This window comes from Manis javanica, chromosome 16, assembly GCF_040802235.1.
Source record: "Manis javanica isolate MJ-LG chromosome 16, MJ_LKY, whole genome shotgun sequence".
Taxonomy (NCBI): domain Eukaryota; kingdom Metazoa; phylum Chordata; class Mammalia; order Pholidota; family Manidae; genus Manis; species Manis javanica.
The window spans coordinates 41,408,289-41,429,795 of record NC_133171.1 but is presented as its reverse complement, the minus strand read 5'-3'; the positions used below and the strand labels follow the sequence as shown (position 1 = coordinate 41,429,795).

The window sequence follows — 21,507 nt, the reverse complement described above, 5'->3', positions numbered from 1 at the left end:
AACCATTCAAGCAGTGCAGATTAAAACATAAAGGTTTCTGTAATCACTGAGGATTACACATCCTCATTAGAGTCCCACAGTCAAGAAACTTGGTTGAACTGAGCATACAGGTGTACTAGCACACATACGGATGAAGGATATGGAAGGATATTATGTCATTAAGACGTAAGATAGGCATTCTGGCAAGGATGTTACCTCCTTCAGAGCCACAGAAATAAAAGTTCTAAGATTACTAGTTACCTGAAAAAGCATTATTGAACTACTGTGAAACACTGTTGTAGGAGCTGTGCCTTCTGGAAGATTTAACGCAGCTTCAAAAGTAATACAAAAATGCAAGATGAGCTTAGGACAGGTACTAGGACAATTTGGACTAAAATAGATAACATGATAAATAGCCAAGTGTGAGAACAGAACCATTAATGAGAAATATTTATCCTCAAGCAGTTGCTCAAATGTCATCTATTTTCTGCAAACTGCAATTGAACAGCTGGTTCCCCATTTCCATGATTATCTTCTGACTTCCAGGGAAAGTATTTTTTAGAAGGGTCAAATATTACACCTGATAAATGAACTAGATGCATGAGTGACACAGGCATGACAATATTTAAATGTAGAAAGGCTGATCTTATTTAACTGAGTTTCACAAAATTCTTCCAAGGCAACCTATCTTCCCTGTTTTACCATAACAGGGAAAAATCAAGTTAGCAAACAGCCTTCTCTCTCTCTTCTCCTAAAGCTGCAGAGGATAGCTTCTGTGATTTAGTAGACCTTTTCCCTCCTTAGGTCCAGGGACTAGGTTCTGCAATATTACCTTGTGGATTTAGCATCTCAGCTTGGCTGCTTCTGACTCTCCAAAATGAGAAGATGAATTATTTAACATCCAGGAAGCAGCAGCTGTGCACTCTCCTAAATGCAGAGCTTCCGCCACCAATGGATTTACAATTGAAATAGGTTTCTAATCTAAATAGGACTCCTATTTTGACAAGTGAACAAGACCTAGGCAGTTTTTCCTCAGTGCAGAAAGGATACAGTGAGCATTTCTTTGTGGCTTTCACTGGGCATCCTAGAAATTCTCCAGAGATTACAGCCCAGCATCTTACTGTGTACTGCCGAGTGTACTGAGTACTCCTGACATGGAAGGCACACTCTCTGAGGCTGCTAAAGAAAAGGATTTACAACACGCCAATAGGAGGGATTTAGGTTGGGTACAAAGATGATTTTCCGTGTAGCCTGTGTTACAGAAGGAGGAGAGAAATCTGAGCGCTCTTCCCTGCAATGTTCATAGAACTCAGGCAGTGGTTCTCAAAGGGGAGCAACTCTGCATGCCAGGGGACATTTGGCAAAGTCTGGAGACATTTGTGTTTGCTTGTCGTAACTGGGGAGAGAAGGAAGATATTACCAAGTCTGGGAATCAGAGGCCAAAGATGCTGCTAAACATTTCACAATACACAGGACAGCCCCTGGCAACAGGAATGATCAGGCCCAAATGTGCCAAGGTTACAAAACCCTGACTTGGAGAAATTACACATTTCATGAGCCCCTTCAAATGTTGGCAAACTCTAGGTAACTGTTAAGGAGCACTTTCTGTAACTCTAATTAGCCTACCAGGGTCAGTTCTAGGAAATAAAATAATTCTCCCCATTTGTTTAATGAGAATAAAAATACTGATTTACTACCTAAGTGGTGGTTTCTAAAGACTGGTTATTCTTTTGTCTCACGTGCTTTCACCGCACTCTTCAGCTGATTCCAACTTTTGCTTCTGGAACTAGCTCAAATCCCACTTCATCCTAAAAACCTTAGGGAAAGATAAAGCTAATTCATTGTTCCTCTGGATTCCTTTCTATAGCAAGTAGTACAGGGCATTCCTCACAGGGCATTTCCTGCCTTCTATACTCACTATACATATGTGACATGTCAACTAAGTTGTGCATTTAGTCAATTAAGTTGTAAATTCCTTGCTGGTAGGGATAGTATTTCATACTGCTTCTGAAACATGAAATCTATTATTATCTTGCACACAGTGAGAACTCCATAAAAGTTTATTCATTATATGACAAATATTCATTATCTCCAAATATTCTGGGTGCTCTCAGAGTGGTGGTCATTAAATACAATTAGAAGGACTTCGGCTGCCAGTTTTCCCCTATCTAAATTTGGGACAGAACATGGTCACTTAAAAATTACATCAGATATGTTTCTATTTACAATGGCTTTTATTCTAAAAAGCCAGGAGATGGGCTCTGATTTCTGGTTTTCATAAAACCCAGGGATCAACATGAATTATTAGAGAAAGAAGAATTATTTAGGGTCATTCTACATTGTTAATAAAAAAGGAATAATGGAATATCATAATAAAGAACAATAGTTTTATAATAAAGAAGTGTCATGATATCAGTAAGGTTTATTAGGGCCTTTAGAGAAATATTCCAAGAAAAGTGGCAGAAATTTGATCAATTAAGTGAGGTGCACATAAATTGAGCTTAATAAAACTGCCTTAATTGCTTTGGAAAAAAATGCTATAGGGAATGTACTTTTATTAGTTCTGTGTGAGGATGAATTTGAAAGGTACAGTGAATCCATTTTTACTTTTAATCTTGAGTTTCCTGTAAAAACCATTAGGAGAAGCTTTAGAAATAGTATGTGCACCTAGAGTAAAGATCAAAGGAACTGTGTGGTCAGTGGTTCAGGAATCAGAAAGGAGATGCTGCAGAAAGAATAATGGCTCCAGTGCGGACTGAGAGGACTTCGACATGCTTAGCCATTGGTGCCTCTGTCTCCTCATTGTATGAATGTCGGTAGTATAAGGGAGGGCCGCACTGGGCTGTTAGGGAGGACAGTGGGTTCCTGCATGCTATTTGGAGCAGTCCCTTTCCCATGATTGAGTGCTGGGTCTGTGTCAGTGCTCACAATCATTAAATGCTGGAACTGCTCCCCGGGATACGCATCAGGCCCCCCACAGTCTATTCTTGCCCCAAAATAATCAAAGAAAGACTTCCCAATTTGCAGTCTTACTATCTTTGATACCAAGCAAACAAATAACAACAAAAAAACTCAGAGAACTGAAATAATTACTGAGATAAATAAAGCAAAATAAAAGGATTGCTGTAAGACAGACAAACAGTATCTGGATTTTCTATTTATGAAGATTGAATTCACTGGGCAATTATTTAATGCCATGCATCACTTCGCTAGTATGAAGAATCCTTTTGAAAAAGAAGGCCCATTTCCATCTTACGTTTCTCAACATAGAGGCTTGGAGCCCTACAATCTGTACATAAACATTAACTCTCAGAAGCTTACCAAGCATCCTTTCAATCAGTAAAGATGTGATACCTTTTGTTGACTATATTTACTCATTCTGTCCTAGAAAGATTCAATAGGACCTTTTTTTTAAAGATGTAAAAGTGACTAACTTGTTTAATAGGAACAAAAATGTTGATTTACCACCTAAGTGGGTACTAAGTCAGAGATGTTTATTACATCAGGTATTACCCAAAACAAAAGTCCCCTTCTTTGTCTTAATTGCAAATGTTTAGCATGTTAGCTGTGGTTGCTTCATGATTTATAAAAGATGTCTGTACTTGTATATATACCTCTTTTTTTTCTGGTTAAATAATCCCACAATTATCTTACCAGTTACTATGCATTAAGGAGGAAAGACCCGAGGGCAGGATGATTTTTGGGGTCATGGAAAGTTCCACTATCCAACAATCTTCTGGCTAGGTCTTCTGGATGATTAATAACTCTCATGTTTTTTCATCTTGATATTTCTTGGTCCATACCCATAAAATTTTCCTGCTTTGTATTCATTTTTTTTAGTCTGTAGCATTATTGGGATTTTATGCTGACTTCATAACCTTCAGAGTAACTGATGAGAGCAAAATATTTCCCGGCTTATGGAGAGCAGCTCTCCACTGACCTCAATTTTAATGAATACATTTTGAAAAAGAAAACATCTATTACCAGTTGAAATAAGCATCTTTGAAAGACTTCTCCCACCAGTAAAGAGAATTTCCTTTTATTACCGAGCCCTTGAGGAGGGCTGAATCTGATGAAGCACCAATTCTGGATTATTCAGAGGTTTGGACCACTTTGAACTAACCTTTAAGATTCAAGGTACCACGCTGTACTGATATCTCCCCATTAATTTTCTTCCTTCCTCACTAGACTGTAGGTTTCTGGGGAAAAAAAGATCTGTAACTTATCTCTGTAACTCCAGTGCCTAGCACAGTGCCTGAACAATGGAATACATGGAATACATCTCTGTTTAGAAAGGCTATTCATTGAGATGAGGCAAAAGCTAGGAGAAAGGGTAGAGCATGGGAGATACTTGTATATTTTTATAAAGACATAGCATATGTGTTTAAGACTCAGGTTTCCCAAACTTTAAAGTTTGCTAACAATAAAAAGGCTGTCAGGTGGAGCATGAGGTCTATGTAATTAATGAATACATTTTGAAAAAGAAAACATCTATTACCAATTGAAATAAGTAAGCATCTCTGAAAGACTTCTCTAAGAGAATATTCAGCTAGAGAGAAAAATGGAAAAGTATGACTATTTCCAAGGTTACAGGTAGAAGTTGGTTCCAAAAGATAGCAATGACCAAGATTCTCCTTCTTTGCTGAAGGAAAAACAAATAGGAACACCTGTTTTAAATAGATATGAGGAATAATTTTCTTCTAAAGAGGCACTAAATAGTGAATAGGTTATTGAAGGAATTTATATATATAATAGGACTTTCTGAAATGTGTAGATCAGATAAGCTTCCAAATTTCTCCTAATGAAGCCTTATAGCCACAGTTACATAAATATATCCACAAAATGTGATGCTTATATCAAATTCCTTTAAGGCATGCCACAATTCCTTAATACTTTGTTTTAGGACAGTAAGTTAAAGAGGAGTCAACTCCTTATCTTATATGGCTTTGCAAAATATAAGTATGGATTCCACTTTGTAAAATGCTTTTAGTTTTTGCCAAAGATGAAGTATCTAATACAAAGTGATAGTGCGGTGCCAAAATGTTAAGTTTTCTTTTGGTAATGTATAATTTCTAGTTTTTAGTGGCTAGTCATGCACACCACATCATTCACATTGACTAGGAATATATCTTTTCACCTCACTGTGTCAAATGATTTATAATTGCCAATTAAAAATAATAAGAAAGGGAGTGCATGATTTGTGAATCCACTGGGTTGCTAATGGAAAAGCTTTCTACTGACCCAAGAAGGTCACTTAGATTGTTATGGCTTCTATGTAGCTAGAACTACTTTAAATATTCATTGCACTTTCATGAACATACTTTTCCTTTAATTAGACATTGTGTTAATGATGTTTTAATAAGAGTTTACTTGCCACACTGATCTTAGGAAGCCAGGATTCATTTATGAATGAGTTAGAAATCTCAAGATTGCTAAAACTAGTAGTTAAACTTCCCAGAACTCCTATGTCTAGAAATATCATACTATTTCCACAGGTGAAATGATAGAAGATGTGGGATTTGGCTGAGTATGAAGTAAGGTTTGGCTGAATTAAGACTGGGGGTATTTGAAATTCTTCAATATCATGCTTTTAATACTCAAAATGTGATCATTAAAAAGCCTAATAGTTAATTCATTTGCTCACTCACTCATTCAATACATATTTCCTTATCTCCTTCTATGCACCTATCAAAAATATGTGCTGACAATGGATAGCATTAATGAATTGGTTACAAAGTAGTCAACACCAACCACCTCAGAATATGAAGGAATACCTTGATGAAAACCAAGGAGCTAGTACCAACTTAATGCAAATTGAAAGGCTTTTTCAAGTCCTGGTATTGTATTTCTTTGAGCTATCAAGATTTATTACCTTTGACTCTATCATCATCCTAATAAATATTTATCATGTGCTTACAGATTTTCTTTATTAATCTCCTTGCAGAAACGTATTAAGTAAGGATGCCTTTTTGAAGTGTCAAGGGGTATATTTTCCCAGTGACCAGCAATCCAGCACATGTTCAGAGCATAACAAATTGATTAAGACATCGTATTTCTGGCCAATCAATACCAGATTAGGGAATTACAGGTGATGATGAAGTTGTTTATTTGCTGAGATGCAGAGCTCGCATGGAGACAGCTCACCAGGCAGGAAAAGGGTACCATGATTATGGGCATCAGAGCAAATAGATAGCTGTCCTTTGAGACCCGAGACTGGATCTGAAGCTAAGGTTCAGGAGAAGCAGCATTATTCCCTTAGCCTCTCATCCTATACGTAAGGCACTGGATAGGATGGGAGGATCATTTTTTGGTTCAGGGTCCTTCAGTATTGTTCAATCTGATTATCCACTGGAGTCACAGTGAGAGCTTAAAAATACCAATTCTCAGGCCCTTTCGCCAGAGATGTTGATTCACGTGGTCTGGGGAAAGGGGGCTCCAGGCATCTTATGACTGGAAAGTTCCCAAATTGTTTCTTTAGAGAATCACTGAGCTCTACCAAGTGAAAAGCTGTAAAAATTACTTTGTAATAGGATAACCCATAAGGTACTTTTAGAAGCTTAATCTTGGATGTGGTCCTTCACAAAGCAATTTACAGCATTTTGGAGTGGGTCTATAAATAAATCAGGTCCTTCTAATTTCTATCCAAGGTTTTTCTTGGGACACCTGCTCCCCTGGAACTTGTTGACCTATATTTTTATCTTGCTTTCATAAGTGCAGATATGTATGAAAACCACATTTTAAATCACATAAGAAAATGTTCTTTTCCTACAGCTGCTGTTGACAAGCCAGAATATTTTGCTTTCTTTCTTATGCCTGTTGAGGACTGTGAAAATCAGTTCCAAAAACACTGCCTCAGAAATACTGTAAAGGTAATAATAAATGAACAATTAAGTAAATTATGTCACCTTCACTTGCCCAATTTTTGAGCAATGAATAAAATACTAATGAAAATGTATACAAAAAAATTAAAATGAATAGATTCTAAAAAAGACATACACCCTATATGATTACTGTTTATTTTACAACTAAAGACTGGAAATAAATTGTTTATAGAATTAGTGAATGGGATTATGAGAGACTTTTTCACTTGGTTTCCTAATCTTTTGGTGCTATCAGTAGGATGTTGGATTTATACTTAAAAAATAGCTTTATTAAGAAACTACCAAGTACCAGAAATTTCAAAAATCTGCAGAGTAGATATTAATAATTCTTTTTTAATGGAAAAACTACTTGGACAAGGACATTAAATAACACGTCTGAAGTCATACAGCTAAGTAAGTGACAAAATTGGATTCAAACATAGATTTGTCTGTTTCTTTTTGATTACCCTCTTCATTATTGTTTAAAAATTTAAAAAACTTAAAAGAGAGAATCAATAAGATACTCCCTATTTTAACCTATGAAGAAATAGGGCTGACCTCAATAAAAACATTGGTTGCTTTAGGTGATATGGCTTATGACTTTAATATCATCAGTAAGTTTTCAGGACATTGACCTGAGGGAAAGATGGGAAATCAGGATTTTTTATCAATTACCAAAATATTCTATCAGGAAGAAGTCGAGTAGGAGGATAATAGCATATAAACAACTTTTTGAGATAAATCAACTAAAAATATAAACTTGAACATTGTTTAGTAAGAGACACGCTGATAGGATGTGATGACTTAATTTTAAAAAATCGAAAGTATTACAGCCTAGAAAGGATCCAATTCCTTAAAAATAATCCCCAAGGTAAAAATGGTTGAAAAGAAGGAAATGATAATAAAAGTCAAGTTGTTAACACCGGTTTTAGGTGCTATTTCCTTGGAGAGGTGTGTTCTCTGTATGAAAAGGGGTCATTAAACTAGTTCAAACCCTGAGCTGAGCTTCTCATCCCTCTGGGGGCGCTGGAAGCGGCTGTCTGCAGGGGCATTACTGACAGCCTCACGCCCCTTTCCGCAGGCTCTACCTCATTCACCCAGGACTTGGCCCTCCGGAGATCAATCTCCAGATCATTCCTCTGCAGGAGGACCTGGTTCCAGAGAAGGCAGAAATTAAAAGCTAACCTTTTGTCACATTTCTTTTAAATGAGAAATGTGAACAGTTATGATCCCTGCCCTTATAAGCTTTATAATCTTGAAGGAAAATAAGACAGGTTCTAAATAGCACATATACTTCTTAGTGCTATTGTACAAATGTTTCATAGTATGCCTCACCTTTGTTTTTAATGCAACGTTTCCCACGTGGGAAGGGTAACCTCTTCTTAGAGGTTTAAATTTTGGCTTGGTCATATTCCCTCCCTACAAATTTCCACTAATCTGTTATCCACTGGCTCTTTCCTTTAATTAAATTTTTCTTTTATATATCAGTATGTCTCATTTTCTCATAGTTAAAAGATATTTCTGCTAAACAGAATCTTTATCCAATGTAGTCTTCAGATGAATTTCTTTTCATCATTCAGTTTTTACCTTATTAGAAGTAGACACTCAGAACTAGTAAAAAACAAATGTAGCTGGGGATTCCTAAGACCAGAATACACAAACGAGGTCAAAGGAAGAGGAACTGAAATTTCACTTGCTTGCATCCTCACTTGGATAGGACACAAACTCTGGCCCCTGAAAACTTTTAACCATGCATTTCTGGGAGTCCTTAGGATATCTTTATAATTATTTGCCAAAGAGACCTTTCATGGTCTTGCTCTCTGATCCCCTGGCTGATGGCTACCTACTGCGAGGTAGAACTGGTACTGTTCCCTGTGACATTCTGAGGTCTCTGCTGGGATCTTCGGATGTAATTCTGTGAATTCCCACAGTGCTACATTGCCAGATAAAACACAGGACACCCAGTTAAATATGAATTTCAGGCAAGTAAAGAATACAATATTTATGACATACTTATACTAAAACAATTATTCTTTATCCCAAGTTCAAATTTAATACTGTCCTGCACTTTTATTTGATAAATCTGACAGCCCTACCAGGTGCCCATGCAGCCCCTCCTGACCTGGTATTACATGTGCGCTGTTTACAGGTGGGGAAAGCATCTCTCTCTCCCCGGTCTGATGGCTCTTTGTCTCCTAATGCCAAAGCTACGTTGTTTATGCTTCATGTACCTCAGGACTGCTCAAACAGCTTTCAGTGCCTTTCTGTGACCCCCTCTCTTTAGCATTCAGACACAGCCTTGGAACCTCAGAGTGACTGGGGTGGGCTTTTCTCTGGTTCTTGTGCAATTTCCCCCACAGACTTCCTCCTATTGGTAGCTCCTCCCAGGCAAATCAATCATGTAATGATAGCCACTAGCCCTATTGGTTCATCAGACGCCCACAGTCATAGTTCAGCAAAACTTGCAACAAATCTAAAATACAAGTTAGACTGTGATTAAGGGAACAGCCTTCAAAAGACCCCCAAAGATCATGGAAGTGTTTTCTACCTCCGGGAGCCCTTAGAGATGTGCCATAGAAGAAGTGGCTTTGGGGCCTCGGCTTCTAAGCGATGTGGGAGAGTTTGCCAGGATGAAAGAAGTTCCAAGCAAAAGCAAGAGTATGAATGAAGGTAAGAAAACAAGAAAGTTCAGGGTGGGTTTGCTCTGGTTTGGAGGCAGCACCTGAAACTGCAAAGAAGGTTGGGAGTCTGGCCAAAGGGAAGTTCTCAACAGCCATGGTCAGGAGTTTGTCATTTCTTCTGCAGGCAATGGGAAGCTCTTGCAAGAATGGCTAGAAGAAAATATAATCAAGAGATGTATATGATCTTGTTACATAACCTAGGTTCCAAATGTGAGGAATTACGTCAGAAAGATCAGATTATCACATAAATAAAATAGGGAAGGGGTAATGAAAGTCCAAGGGAGAGACAGAGAGAAAAGGCAAAGGAATCTGAAAGCAGACATTGGTCTTCAACCTTGGAAATACATTGTAATCACCAGAGGCATTTTTAAAAATCCCAGTGCCCGTGACAGACTAATTAAATCAGAGTCTCTGGAGATGGGACCCACGCATGGGTATTTTTAAAGTTCTCCTTATGATTCCTGCATTCAGCCAAGACTGAGCACCACTCTTGTAGAACAGTGGTTCCCTCACTTCAGTAGGAATCAGAATGAACCTAGAACGCTTGTGGGGCCTCCACTCAGAGTTTCAGTGGGTCTGGAATGAGGTCTGAGAATCTGCATTTCCAACAAGTTCCCAGGGTGATGGAGATACTATTGGGCCGGGACCACACACTGAGAACTTCTGATGTATAATAACCAGTTAATTAGATATTACCATGTATATGTCTCGGTTGGGAGGGAGTCAGGTGGGCAGGAAGAGTCAAAGGTGGCTGAGATTCTGAACCTGAGTAAATGACGGCATTAGAGAGGACATTAAAAGAGTCAAAAACATGGGAGAAAACAGATGTTTGGCTTGAATGAGAATGTTGAGAGAACAGACTATGAAAAACACTGTTTTATGGGAATAATTATAAGTTTGGGAATAGTAAGAGGAGGGAGGTAGTCAGAAGTAGAAAACCATCAGAGACGTAGAAAGAGAACCAGGATATCACAGAAGCCAAGAAGGGAAGAAAGGGGTCAAGCTGGGCCTACTTAGAATATCGCAGAAGCGCAACCTCTGAGATACTGCCTGACCCCGTGAACCCTGAAACCAAGGTCCGGCAGTCTCCTTGTCTGCTCTTTATTCTCCATAGCAAGGAGAGGTTACATTCGAATGATCATGGAGGCAGTTCAGGCTCTTCAGTGCAAAAAGCAGAGGGATCTGTCCCTCATACCACACTTACTGAGGAAATAGGGACAACCACCATATATGATCGAAAGATTTTCAGCTTTGAGGGTTGAAAGAAAACGGATTTTTCATTGGATTATGAGTTCATAAGTCAATTAACCAATTCTGGATGAGGGCAGACTATCAGTGCTCAAGGAATTAAACCACTAGCCCTGGTTAAGAATTCACCCTTCCTACTCAGTGTGGTTCATGGACCAGCAGCATAGCACCACTTCCAGAAATGCAAACTCTCACCCTACCCCAGATCTACTGAAACAGAATCTGTAATTTTTAACAAGATTCCCCAGTGACAATGAGAGTTTGAGAAGCACTGTTTTAGGTCATTATGAAGTCATTTAATCTGTTCAATGCAAAGAGGGCTGTAAGGAGGGAGCGAACAACAAAGAGGTTGAAATGTTTGTATAGAGTCATGGAGCTAATGGGCCAGAGCAAAGATATGAACTCAGACAACCCAGATGCACAAACCCTGATCGAACGTGTGTTACACTAATTCTCAAGAAATTTTTATGAGGCCCTTAGAACCCTGACCATTGTCACACTAACTTCCATCCACAGTGGCTTTCAGTCAAGGCACCTAACGCACCTCCCCTTTGTACTCTGGCTTCTACCGTCTAAGCTGCTTGGCATGTAACCTCCCGGTCACCCTTCAGATTTTGGCTCATGGTCATTTCCTTAAGAAAGTCATTTCTAATATCCCCAGACTTGCTACTGCATTTCATGGCACCAAGTATTTTTCCTCCTTGATAATCTTTAATGATGAATTTGTCCATGTGATTTTTGTCTTTTTTTCCCCTAGGCTCAAGCTCCTGGAAAGCAACTACCACATCTGCATTGTTCCTCACTGAGTCTCCAGTGCCCACCACAATGCCTGGCATACACACAGCAGACTGTCAGGATAGTTACCCGAATGAATGTGTATATGAACGGCTTTTGAATCTAATGTGCATTTTGCCGACATCAGCATGACCTGCAGTGACAGCCACAACCAAACCTTCTCTCGTTCCAGGTAAGTAAGGCACCTGGTGAAGTGAGAGTACAGACCTGAACATGCAAAGGGAAGTATCAACTCTGAAGCTAAACTGTAGCCATCCAGTCAAGCCTCCATCTGCCACGAACACCTGGACCTCCTGAAGCTATGAGAACCCTTTAAACATGCCTCTGCTTTCCAGAACCCCAGCCTCTACTCTGCCTTCAGGCTAGTCAGGGTGGTCCAGGTGTGGCCTCTCCACGGGGGCAGCATAGCTCTGGAAGGAAAACACTGGCTGTCCTAACACAAATCCTGTAACAAACACAGTCCATTCAGTCTGAGTGGTGCTCATCAGGTACTTTTCAGAGGCCTTGGATTGTCTGAATGACAGAGAATGAGCCTTGATTTCAGCGAATGGCCCTGCCATAACGATCCTGTCTGAGAAAAGCATGGATTGCAATTCCACTTTAAAAATACGCCCTGCTGTGATTTTGTGTTTCAGTTCCCCAGATATTTTTGCTCCTATGTATAGTTCTATACCTTGTGTTCTCATATGATATTAACATAATTAGGCTAATGAGGGCTTACTGCTGCTACTACTGTGAGATGACCACACAGGGACCCGAGGAAAATGCTGCTGATTTCTTTTCTTAAAGAGATGGCTAGATTTAATTTCAACATTTTTGGAAAATATTGAATGACAGTCATCAGCTTTAAGCTTAAGCAGGTGACAAGCCCAACTACAGATGACAGGAATGAAGGTTTCTTACTGTGGCATAGCTGCCTGAGAATTCTCCAGGGATTTCTTTAGTGTGCCTATCACATGACTAAATGACATGGCTACGGGCTCAATTCATTTTCTTAGGGTGTTTTTTAGTCTGAACTGACACGTTACTTCAAACTCAAACCATAAAAGAGGACTACTAACGTCAACCTTGTGTCTTAGACGTGAGCTTCTCAAACAACCAGGGAGCTTGTTAAAATGCAGATTCCGGTCAGCAGGTCTGTGGTTGAGACCTGGACAGTTTTCATTTCATTTCATTTCAACAAGCTCGCAGGTGAGCTGATGCTGCTGGTCAACACTTTGAGGAGCAAGGTCTTAGAAAACAAAAGGAAATTAATTTTGTGGCTTACAATGCAACTTGGCACGCTTTGAAGTCAGAAGCATTGCTTAAAGGTTTCTGTGTGCCAGAGCTGTGATGAATGTACCCTGGTCCACCCGCGCACTGGCAGAAACAATCCAGAGAAATGAGTCACTTCTGTGATTCCACCCTGGCGAGGGGGCCCCGGTGATTTGTTTGAGTAAGTTAGGGAACAAATAGGCCTGCAGTCCAATCTTGAGCTGTCTTATGCAAATCTAGAACCTTAGGATTTCCAGATTTTCTCTTTAAAAAATTTCTATTGACCATGCGTAGAGATGTCTGGTTATATCTGGAATAGGTCTGAGCATATGCTGAGAAGCTCTAAAACTGAATTAGAGGCAGTGTGGTCCAATCATGTTGTAAGAGTTAAAGGGCTAAAATGCAAAATATTCTCCACACACAATGTATTTTGAAAAGCACAACATAACTGAAAGCATGTTTTAGTTGTAGTAATATCTACAGCAGAAAAGACAAAGAAAAAACTGTTAAAGTGGCTGTTTAAAGTGGCAGGAGAGGCAAAGGAGCACGTTATTTTGTGGGGGGAGCAGCCTTAGTTTCTCCCACACTTCTACCATGTTGCATGCGACTCTCTGACTTCCCTCCCCGCACCCACCGCAGGCTCTTGGTGGTCCTGGACCTCGGAGGACACCACCTGCAGATCAGCTGAGGGTAAGGAAATGAGAAGAATGGAAAGAACCATTTCTGTTCCTATTTTTTAACCCTCCCTTAATCCTTGATTTCTCAAAATGAAAGAAAGCACAAATAAGTACCTATTTAATTTAGTTTAAAGGTCTTTGCTGAGCCCCTATACCAACCAAGTCTCCTGTCCACTTGGGTGCCCAGTGTTGAAGGAGGTCAAGAAGGCATGACCACCAGTTGTCCTGTGAGCTGGACCCAGGCAAACTGAGGCTCCTCACCCCTCCCCTTTCCTTGAAATGTCCTCACCCCTCTCCCGTCCACCCTTCCCACAGTGGGTGTTATTTTCAAGGACGCAGCCCTGCAAGAGTACTGAGGCGTTGCGTTGTTGAGGCCACCTGGGTGTTGTGCGTGACTGAACCCTGTTCACGTCTCTCTATAAACTTCCGAGGTTCTGGTGGGTAGCTGTGGAGACCTACTCATCTTGCGTCTGTCCAAAACAAGCCTTGGCTTATGTAGGTTCCCTTGCTTATTAAACCTGCCCCCCATCAGTCTGGAGTGCTTTACCTCTTTCTTCCATCTCTCCTTGCTCTCTGTATATGGGGGCCAGCTCATGAACCAACCCTCAAAAGTTTAGTGAACCAACTTATCCTGATACGGTAGCTAGGAAATATATGTACAATAATTTAATTAGGAAAATGATTAATAATGTGCAACAGCATAGTTTAAATCTAATCAAGAACATCTACTTTACTCCAGAAGAAAACTATTCTTGAATGTATTCCCAAATCCACTATAATGATATTTATCTACAGAAGAATGTTACAGAAGAATCTTAGAAGGGGAAGCCTAAATTAGTGAAAGAACTTGTCCAATACCACACAACTGATCTTTAAAGAACTGGGGTTAGAACTTAGATCCCCTGAACACGTTTCAATGTAGTATACATTGTCTTACTCTCTGCTGTCTCACCAATTATTTTAAATGATGCCAATTTAAGAAGGAAATACCCAGGCTTGTCTGTCAGATGACCCTGGCTCAAATCCTTGGGCCACATTACAGGATTTCCCACTTTCAGTTGTTCCTGGAGCCTCATGCTGGCTTGCTCTGAGATGAAGTGAAATAATATGAAAGGTAAAGTCATGTGTCAGCAAGGAATCTGCTACACCCTTTGTGGCAGGTTCCACAGTAGGCACATGCCAGGAGTTTGCTCAAACTGGAAGTGTCACTCCCTTGTGGGTGAACAGAGGAGGGGAAGCTTCACTTCACTATCTTATGGGCTGGTGACTCTGAGTGAGCATGTGTTCTGGTGTGAAAGATCAGTGGTGGTCTTTAAATGTGATTTGAGATGGCTTGGGAATTATGCCCCTAGATCTTTCTTAGTACAAAGGGCTGTTTTTACAGAGAATGGTGCAGGATGTGATAGGACCTAGTATAGGATCATGGTTAAGAATATGAACTTCAGGCCTGGCAGACCTGGATTATAATTCTAGCTGTACAATGTACTACCTTGGGGACCTTGTTAAATTTACTTAACCTTCTGTTTTTAGTTTCCTTACCTACCAAATAGGAATAAAAATACTCCCACTGACACATAAAATTGTAAAAGTGACATGCTGTGTATAAAAAGGAACACCACTTAGGATACAAACTGATGAGGTAGCAGTGTTTTTCCCTTTTAAAGTATAGAATCAGGAAGATAAGGTTCAATCACAAACCAGAAAATATCCTGACACAGATGTCTTATGTGATTTTAGAATAAATGATGGAAATATATAGAATAACTTTTCTTGGAAATCTCTAAAAACAACATCAGTCCTTACTTTCCCATGTTGGTTTAAGTCACCCTTTTGCTGAGATTGGATTCATATAATTAGTGGCAACATCTTCCTAACCTGGGAGATACACTCAAAATGTACCCAAAGAAACACTGTCTTTTGCCAGGAAGTGGGAGTCTGTCTTTTCTCCTGTTCTTAAGTTGTAGCACATACACTTGACTTAAACATCTGTTCAGAGGTTCAGTATTAATGGAATTTAATGGGAAGAACAGGCTGCAGGGGAATCAAATCTGCTTCATTCTTTTCTTGTCATATAACATGGATTGCATTTGTCTGCTTCATCTATGTCTTGCATTGTGGCCAAAATAAAGAACAGGGACGTATGGGAATTGTTACTTTCTTAGAACTAGTCAGATGTAAAAGTGAGGTCATGATGGCCTGCCTAAGAAGCAGGGAATACTACCCACAGCCATCTGAGCCAACTGGATTATAATAAAAACATTTCTGAAGTCCAGAGTAGTCCTTGCTTTAAGGAGTTTGAGTTCCATTTTAATCAAGAAACTGGCTTCAACAATATGTAATGCATTTAACTTAAAAACTCAGTCTGGCCACATTGTATTAATTTATACACTATGTGTGTGTTTTAGAAGGTGAAAAAAGTGGCCCTCTAATTATTGGGGTCAAAAACACTTTACAGAAACCTGGAGAATGTAGAGAATGCCTTTGAAATAAAAGCATGCCACAGGGGTTTGAAAAGTGATGATAATTTCGTGATATTACTGTATAAATATACAAATTAATCAATGGACTTATCAATGATGTGAATACTCTGTAATGGAACTGGACAAGGTGGGGATGGGGGGATGTGAATAGTACAGAATAAATAGAAGATATGACCTTTGTGACTAACAAATATAAATATTATAATAACAGTCACAATTGTACTGTTTATATTATGTAGGTATAGGAATTTCAGATTTTGGTCTCTTTTCTACATTGCTTTTGAAAATGTGTGTATGTTTCATTTTTCTGCTGTCTAAGATGACTCCTGTTTATTCATAAGAGCTTTATCTGAGCCTCTTGAATACCAGGGAAATTTCTGTGTCCTGGTTTGTCTGGATTACCTTGTCAAGACACTCATGTTTATCAGAAGCTCTAGACCTTTCTGTGCTCAGGTCTACTTGAATGTCTTATTATTGTATGGTAGATGCCCTTCTGATTGTTGCAACTGTTTCTGACCACTTCTTCTAATGCAGCTTCAGACTATCTCCAAGAACCAACTACTACTTCTGTCACATAAAAAGATCACCAGTTTCTACACACATAATCAAATTACTGTTATTTATTTTGCATTTTTCCTCAACTCCTGATTCCCTGCCCACCAGCAGCATCTTCCAGTACTAAAATTTTCCATATTGGCCAGAGTTAAGAAGAGTGGTGACCCAAGTATGACAAAGGAAAGCAAAATAAATCAGAAGGCCAAAATATTTACATATAAAATTTTCCCAGAGATCGCATACACCGGAACTTCTCAAACTTTAGCACATATAGTATAGGAACATTCCTTGAGAACCACTGCCACACATGAATTTAAATCATTTCCAAATAACAGATGATCAAAACCAATGGCTATTCTCACTTTGCTTTGTGCCAGGGAGTTCCTAACCTGAAAGTCCTTGGAGGTCCTCCAATAGAATTTTATATATCCATGGTACTTTACAAATTATATTTTATATTACATTAATATGGGAGATTGCAACTAGATGCTTGAGAGGGCTTATTGCTCTCATAAGTTTCTCAAAGGATTCATTCTCCCAAACATAGCTGAAACAATTCTCACCGATGCCATGCAGAGAGAGTCAAGCCAGCACATTTGAAGAGACAATGACACTAGTATGTCACAGAATAAGGACTTTAGAGTTTACAGAGCCAGTGTGGAATTCTCCTGTCTTCTTACAGTTTATAGAGTAATTCTATTACTAGACTGACTCCTATCATTCATCCCTCCATTCTTTTATGATTATTCACTGACTACTATCAAGATGTAGATTGACCACCCATCAGTGAAAATGTTTAGATTGGCACCTTCTATAGGCCTAGCATGGTTGTTGGCTCAGTGGTGGACCCAAAGATTGCAAAGTCCCTACTTGCAAGTAATTCTGGGTGAGAATACTGACATCTCCTACTTTTAAGTTCCATAAAAGTGCCAACCTCTTTCTTTTCTTGTCCCAAACTGTCTTGTGAGCATAGAAAGACTAATAAAAATAGGAGCACGGCGACTGATTATTCAATGAGTGAACCAAAGACTTCAGCGGTTTATCTGTAAATGTCATAATGATACTGCCAGATAAACAAAACATCTAGAGTGGCTGATTGGACCTTTATCCTCATGCCTGGAGAGTACTGCTGAATAAAGGAAATCTGGGACCCAACTGATAATGCGTACAAATACCCTGCAATCTTGTTCAATAGGGAAAGCAAATTGAAGCTTAAATATGACAGATTCAAGTCTTTCTCTACACCAGATGTTTGGCATGGAAAAGAATTTGGTTAAAAGACTATAGGGCAGTGCATCCTTTCTTTAGCAAGCAAAAATGTTGATGGCAAAGGATTCAGGAAACAAAAAGCATGCTGCCCAACCACATATATTCATCATGCTCCCTTCAGTAAGTGTGAAGCTGGCAAGCCCTTACCTAGATTTCAAGCTGATGAATCATCTGTCTAGTTTCACTAAACCTCAAGGGGCTGCCTAGTTTTGTAAAGCTGAAACCCTGTCAGCCTCTGGATACATTGAAACAGGGACAGCGTGTTAAAAGGAGGCAGGTTATGAGGTTTCCTGAGGAATCCTCAGTTCCTAAGTACATTAACTCTTCCTTCAATTCAGGCAAAAGAGGCTTTTGATTTCAAAAATCCTGAGAAAGTTATTTTTAAATTAGGTAAAGATGCTGACTATATATAGCAAAGAAATAAAAAGAAATATGATTTCCTATATTAGGTCATCCATTTACTGAAACTGGAGTCCCTGCTATTTCATTATCTCCACAGAACCATGCACACACATCCTCATACACATAAGAAGACACAAAATTCCTTCTTGGGAAACACCTGTCTTGGGAGCTCTCTGCTGTGCAGCTTCTGAGCATGCACAGGGTTGAACGTACAAATGGTGCAATGACTCTTTTGGAAGTCACATTTGTCCCTGAAACTTCAGTCACCTGGAGACTGCACACCTCATTGCCTGCAGCAGCTCAATTCTGACAGCACAGAATGAGCTTGGAAATCCTATTTGAGTAATAAAATCTGAATTGAGAGTTCAAACAGCACAACTAGGTAATGCTGAAGTAATCATTCTTTGCAATTCTTGCTGACTGGGGAATTTTTTGTTTTCTTTTGCTTTGGGGCTGTTGTAATAAGCTTACTTTGGTTTGTAATTTTTTATGGAAAAGATAAGTAACAGGACTCAGCAAACTAGTACATCAGTCGGCTGCACGTTCCCATTTGTACACATAGAAAGTTTCTGCTTTACTTGCAAACACATATACACATAATTCCTGGAATCCCTACTACATCCATTACCACTGCTTTCAGACACACACACTCACACGGCACCAAAATGCAAACTCTCTGTATGTCAAAATCAAGCCAGGCTGAAGATGTAAGTAGGTGGATATGGCACCAGGTGGATGTGTAATCAGTAATAAGAAATACATAGAGCCCCATAATGAAAAGAAATCCCCCAAATTGTTCAGGATTCCCCCGCCCCCTTCCATTCACTGATTTATTAACCCTGAACAAAGATGTAATTGCAGGGTCTCAGAAACAACTTTTTTCTTTTCTTTTTTTTTTTTTTTTTCATTTTTGGCATTTGTTTTGTTTGGCTTTGAATTTCTTAATCTCTAGTCGTACCATTCATTGCCCGTTTGCTTCACTCAGTTGCCCATCTTTTCCCCCCAAAAATGAAAGAAGCCTTAGCTTCTGAGTCTTAAGGATGAGACCTCTGCATTTTCTTTGCTTGTTTAGGGCAAGAAATGAAGCGCTGCCTCTTTAATTGGCAGAAGCATGCAGGAGGAGCATACCTTTAATTTAGTGTTGGGATACCTCACTTGCACCCTGGCTGTTGTCTTATTGGAGACGGCAGCCTGCCTGAGATCCTCTAGCACTGAAATAATATCATCCAGCACGCATTTCTTATCCTGATTTCTCAACACACACAGATGGGAAAAAGTATAATTATAGCCCTTGTGGTTCACCTTCATTTCCAGCACCGCTCGGTGGGTCTGCAGGATCCCCTCAGCCTGGAGCAAAATATTGTCCCCGGGTGGGGAGAGGAGGATCACCCTGCCATACCTCCCAGGGGTGTGTAAGTCCGAATAGAGCTGGCTTTTGGACTGGTCCAGGGGGAAAAGACTGCTGGCCAGGCTGCGCTCGATCTTGGCCAGGCTGTGGCTGGGAGCGACCAGGCGCTCCAGGTCGCCCTCGGGCTGGAAGCGGTTGAGCGCGCTGAGGCCGAAGGTGACGGTCAGGACTGCGGGCACGGTGAGGAAGAAGACCGGGTGCCGGCTCACGCACAAGCCCAGCGTGCGGCAGAACGCCTGGAGCCCGCTGCGGAGCACCTGCCGCAGCATCCTCCACCAGGTCCGGCTCGCAGGCGCTCCCGGCCGTCTTAAAAAGCACATGTGACATGTGTAAGCGCCGGGCTAGCCCCTCTCCCCCAGCCCACCCGCTCCGGGCCGCCTCCCCACCCCGTCCGCAGGGTCTTGCCCCGGCCCCACCTCCACGCGCTCCTACTACTCTTTGAAACACTGCAGCAAGTTGCAGCAAGGCGGGCAACACGGACCGCGCGCGCGGGGGCACCGCCGGGCCCACCCCCGCCGCGGCCTCCCCGCGCCCGCCGCCCCCCGCGCCCGCTCTCACCGCATGAGCAGCGCTGCCCCGGTCTAGCCCTTCATCTCGGGGCTGCAGTTCCCCGGCCTCCCTCGCTGGAGGTGTTTCCGCGCCGAGCGTCCCACAGATGTGGATTTCCTCTCTGACCTGGTGGGGTTCGGTGCCTGGCTGGAACCATGTGCCTCGGTGTTGTGAGAAGCAGACGTGCCCCAGAAGGGGGGCGGAGGGAGGGAGCGAGCGGCGGAGGGGCTGGGCAGCTAAGCTTTGCTTTTTTTTAGGTGCTGAGAGTTATTTTTAGAGTTTTGCTGTCCCTCTTCCCTCCCCGCCTGAGTGAATGGAAGAGGAAGCTGCTGCCGGCCCATTGGAGCCGCGGCAGCGGGAGTCCAAGAAGGGGGCGCCGTGGAGGGAGGGAGCGAGGGGGCTCCCGGGGTCGGGCGGCCTTTAGGCCCCTCCAGTTTCCCTGTGCCCTCGAATTCTGCTTTTCAGCCGAGGAAACGGAGCAGAGAGGGTGGTGCTGCATTTTTAACATGCCACAAAGCAGGGAAGGGATTTCCTTGCAGCACCTTCCACGCAGTCATTCCCCAGACTGGCCCTGGGCGGCCAGGGCTGCCAGAGCCCCCAGCTACGGCTGGTGCCCTGGGGCGTCAGGGAACCCGTCCCTGCTCTGGTGATTGGAGAGGATGGCATTTGCCAATAGCAGCCGCCCATGGCTTGGTGTGTGTGTGTGTGTGTGTGTGTGTGTGTGTGTTGGGAGTGATGATCCACATGCAAAATATGGTTTCCCATAAAATATTATATTAACTCTCTATACTTCCGAAGTTTAGGACAAAAAGTTCTTAAAACTGGTTTCAGTTCCCTTCCCTCATTTGCCCTGCTGCTCCTCACCCCGAGGACTGTTTCTGGCCATTCTGGTATTTCTGACAGGACTAGGGGCTAATTTTCTCGAGTGGAGTCTCAGAAATGAACACTTTGGGACACGCGTCTTGGAGGGTCTGCCTGAATAAAGAGGGCTGGATGGGTAGGGAGAACATAATGGAGTCACTTGATGTGTAAAACAGTGACTCACCTTCACCATACAGGAAAGAAAACTCCCACTAGGTACAATTTCTCCCTCAAGACCTAAAAATGTGAAGGTGAGGAAGGCTCACCTGCAGGTCAGATCCACTTTTAAAACTTTAATATTAATAAGTGTGTGTGTTTTATTTTTTGAAATGAAAGTCTGGGGAATGACAGCGTGCAAGGGTGTCACAAGGAAATCCCTTCCATGCTTTGCGGCTTTCACAAGTTCATGTTCTGGAAGGAATATGAAGAAATCTTGAGGACAGTCTATAGATCGTGAATTGGAAACCTGCTGTCTGAAGTTGCTGTTCT

At 41.1% G+C, this 21,507-nt stretch overlaps 1 protein-coding gene across 2 annotated transcripts in view; it reads right to left on the bottom strand.

The window, feature by feature from the left end:
- The window catches only part of LOC108399973 (patched domain-containing protein 4), a 181,230-nt gene extending 160,499 nt beyond the window's left edge, over positions 1–20,731 (bottom strand). The window contains exons 1-2 of one of the 2 annotated variants that reach the window (XM_037002712.2): positions 20,167–20,731; positions 19,503–19,914 (exon numbers count right to left, since the gene is read on the bottom strand). In XM_037002712.2, the coding sequence (XP_036858607.2) occupies positions 19,503–19,914; positions 20,167–20,171 (417 nt within the window). In that variant the 5' untranslated portion in view covers positions 20,172–20,731. Of the gene's footprint in view, positions 1–19,502; positions 19,929–20,166 lie in introns of those variants that run through there. The other variant, XM_073224201.1, reaches the window with a different exon arrangement.
- Between the last annotated feature and the right edge of the window lie 776 nt (positions 20,732–21,507).